The 3,927-nt window shown below is 47.6% G+C and overlaps 1 protein-coding gene across 1 annotated transcript in view; it reads right to left on the bottom strand.

Annotated features, from left to right (window-relative positions):
* Window positions 1-497: 497 nt before the first annotated feature.
* Window positions 498-3,927, bottom strand: part of CC84DRAFT_1142451 (uncharacterized protein) — a gene marked incomplete at its 3' end in the record, with an annotated part of 4,487 nt that continues 1,057 nt past the window's right edge. The window contains exon 2 of the mRNA XM_018176368.1: window positions 498-3,909. Coding sequence (XP_018036919.1) covers window positions 498-3,909 — 3,412 coding nt within the window. The remainder of the gene's footprint in view (window positions 3,910-3,927) is intronic.

Raw genomic sequence — 3,927 nt, 5'->3', positions numbered from 1 at the left:
GTACTATAACAGCCTTATGCCTGCGCGTTAACGTCGAGCGTACAACACCATATTTTTTCGCGATTTCCCGATAGGAGAAAGTTTCGCCTGGTCCTAGGGATTCAATTTCTTCAATTGCTTCATTAATCGGATCCATATTGGTTGAGTTTTGAGGTTGTGAAGATTGAGCGATTTTTCAGGGGTGGCGCATCACGCGAATGGGCGCATCACGCGCACGACACGGTAGTCTCGGCTAATCGCCGAGCACCAAGATTCACTAGCCCTAATTAAGCTAGCTAGCCAGTGTACGCAGAGGTGCACTAGTAAACCAAATAGCTAGGAGGTACGGTACAATGCATTTCATGCAGCTACTCTTTATACTAACTCCGCTCTGTAACTCCTTTCCGACCAATCCCATATGACCACGTATAATTCAAGGTAACGAAGCGTAGGCACAGCCGAAAGCAGCATTTAAAGTCTCAACCTGATTGATTGCATGGCCTACATAACGAGGTCAACTACTGAAGGATGGCCACTGCCTCGGCAAGATCATCAGAGGCTATCCTTTCACGGAGTCTTGCCCGCTGTTTGCGCTGTTTCATGAGTTTCACGAGCAATCTTCGCTGGATATCTGGTGGACTTGTCATGCGGGAAGTAATCAAGTTTGCTACATCAGCGGTATCTGGTCTCTGAGCTTTGACGTAGAAGAGGCGATCCGGCTTCTGGAAAAAGTACGTCACATTGTGCTGCAGAGCAGATGTGAGTGAGGAAGCGTCTCTGCGATGAAGTACAACAGCTGTTTCCAATATATGGATTGTACTTCGCCAAGTGGGGCTAGGTCCGCTACACTTGATCTTTTTGGTTTCGAAACACCTGGTCGTGATATAGGCGAAGGTAGCACAATCTTCCGAGTCCGCGAGAACGCCAGCCCATGAGTTTTCTTTCTCGCAGGCGATTTTGAAACCTCTGTATACGTCGCGTTCATCCGGCCACGCCACCACCAGGATCTTCCCTTCACGGTCAAGTCCTGTATGTTGGAGAACGTCGAATATTTTCCGAATCATTCTCAGAACGTGTTGGTGAAGTTGAGAGGAAAGCTTCATCAACAAATCGCGGAAAGTGTTGTCCCGGAATGCGTTGATAATATCTGCTTTCAGAAGCTCTTCCCATAGGTGTCCTCCATCGTGGGATGGCGTTGATGCCATCGCAAATACTGGAAGCAGGTCGGCTATCATTTCGCGGAGTGACACTCTTCGAGAAACACCCGTACAGAAGCTGACTTGAACGGCCCATACATTGTCCAAAAAAGGGACAAGTGTCTCATCATCTTGCTGAAGTCTATGCTGTTTCAGAGTCCGACCAGGAATCTTGTGTGAGGCTGCAATGGCCTGGAACATGACTTGATTTCCGGCTTGCATTCCAAACTGCTTCTCGTCGTGCTCCCAGTAACTTTTGCAAGTACCCAGGGCCTCGAGAAATTCAGATGAAATTGACCAGCAATGTTTTGCATCGATTCCGCAATTCCTGTTCACAACGACTGATGTTCCAATAACCATCTTGTCCAGCGGATCTAGAGCGATTTGGGGTAGCCTTCCAATAGAAATATTTCTGCTCCAATGGAACTTGTTGTTACCGTTCAAACCAGATGGGTAGACAACTCCATTGCCGATCTGGATGGCAAAAGGCATCATACTTGTACGTTGAATCAAAAAGTTGCCGGGGCCCCATGTATCAAGAAGGTCGTACGCATTTATAGAAAGATTGTACATGGTTTCTTCGGTAGATGGCAGGGAAGGGATGCGTGCCTGCATCAGGTTGAATGCCAGGACCTGAGATTGTATCATGCCTCCCATGCATGTCAGGTTGTAGAGACTCGCTTCTATCCAATTTTTCCCATCAGTGGATGCCAAACTACCAAGTAGACGGATCTTCTTCAGCGGGGTATCCAGGAAGAACGGCCGAATGGTCCCAGCATGTGCCTGAGTGTATGATAAAAAGCCTAAACACACGACTTGAGTGGCCAGGGAACAGATTTGGAGATCAGCATTGATACTGTCGTCGAATGAGACTTCCGTAATGCCTTGAACAAAGGGTCGTAATATCTGCGAGGCCGTCTGCTGGACCCTGAGAACATCGACCGGGCTCATATTGTGTATGGCGGATAAATCTTCCAACCTCGATAGCAGCTGCAGAGGGAGTTCGAATTCGATCCGACAGACCTCTACTGACGAATCTGGCGGAAGTTGTTGCCTAGTATATTGTGTCGGTAGCCACAGTATTGTAAATGAATCACAACAGAGCCCTGCAGCTTGGGCATGGCCTGCAGCGAGGCAGAAGCGTCTGAGAGAGTTGATGAGCCGGGATACTATCGTAGAACGCTCCGAATCAGAGACCTCTATAGGTTGAGCGCATGTTACTGTGGCCACAGAATTTCCCTCTTCGAATGCGATCGACCCATCCCATTTCTCTCTGTCTCGGGTTGTTGGTGTGATACCAGCTACACCGCAGAGTTCTTCAACGATTTCGATAACATCTCGCCAACTGCCAGAAGGAGAAGGAATTACTTGTGTTGTGGCTGATTGAAGCAGAGAGGATTGATCGGATGAGTGGAACTGATGGACGCATCCTGGAAGATGAACACCTGTTCGTACTGCAGAAAGATTGTATATGCCCGGCTCGAAGTATATCCAGGGAGCATCATTGAACTGCTCGAACAAAAGTTCTGCAAGTTCGTCACGTGTGTAGCCATTCTCATTCAGCTCACGAATCCAGGAGTACTCGCCCTGGGCAACGACATCAAATCGTTTTTTGAGTAATTGTTGCAACACCTTGATATTTTGAGACCTCAGAGCTTCCCTTATTGTCGTAGGAGGATTGACTAAAGATTGAAGGCTTGATTTGAATGTCTGAAATGATGGTCCTTTGGTGAGAGTGGCCACTACCGACTCGATATTGGAAATCTTCTCAATCTGAACCTTTCCTTCTTCTTCTTGTTCTTCTTCTTCTTGTTCTTCTTGTTCTTCTTCTCCTTCTTCTTCTGCTTCTTGTTCTTCTTGTTCTTCATTCTCGTCATCTTCCTTGTTTCCATCATCATCTACGTCTTCGATATCTCCATGTTCGTTTCTCATCTCTTGCGCAAGCTCATTCTTCTCTTCAAGATAATGGTCCAGACGGTAGTTCCGGTCTTCTTCTTGATCTAGGATCTGCTGCATTCTTTGCTGATCTTCAAGGCTGGAGTTTGGTCGATTGAATCGACAAATCTGTGCCGTCACTTCTTCTCGTCTCGATTGATTTTGGAGAAAGCGAACAGCTTGTAAATGGATATGGTCTCTCTTCTCCGATCGAAGGTCTGCCAGAAACTTCTTCAAAAGTCGTTCATGGTGTGTAGAGAATCGTTGTACTCCGATCTCTTGCAGAGCACGAGTATATAGTGGTCGAAGAAAAGGATCCTGGGACAGTGCGCTTGCGAGGTATTGAGTCACTGTCTGATGAACACCTCCAAACAACCCCGCAGATGATCTGCTATCCACGGAGGAGTGGGCAGAGAATAGCGAAGGTTCATCGGAGATATCAGAGATGCTGTTGGAGTCCTCGATTGTATCCTCATTACCCAAGCCCTTTCTGTACTCTATCAATTGCACTCTTAAAACTTCGGCCTTGTCCTGTTGTCCTTTGTTACTGTATGTTGACATCAGGTTGGCCATGCTGCTCAGCGTGTCAGGATGATCCGCTCCTAGCTTCATCTTCCGCATCTCTAGAACTTGCACCTCTAGCTTCTCAGCTTCATCCCATCGTCCTTGGTTCCTGTATGTCGAGGCTAGGTTGGCCATGCTGCTCAGCGTGTCGGGATGATCCGCTCCAAGCTTCATCATACGAGTCTCTAGAACTTGTTTAAGCAGCTTCTCGGCGTCGTCCCATCTGCCTTGGCTCCTATATGTCGAGGCTAGG

This window comes from Paraphaeosphaeria sporulosa, assembly GCF_001642045.1.
Source record: "Paraphaeosphaeria sporulosa strain AP3s5-JAC2a unplaced genomic scaffold CC84scaffold_4, whole genome shotgun sequence".
Taxonomy (NCBI): Eukaryota; Fungi; Ascomycota; class Dothideomycetes; order Pleosporales; family Didymosphaeriaceae; genus Paraphaeosphaeria; species Paraphaeosphaeria sporulosa.
Note: the sequence above shows the minus strand (reverse complement) of the source record. Positions and strands in the feature narration are given on the sequence as shown.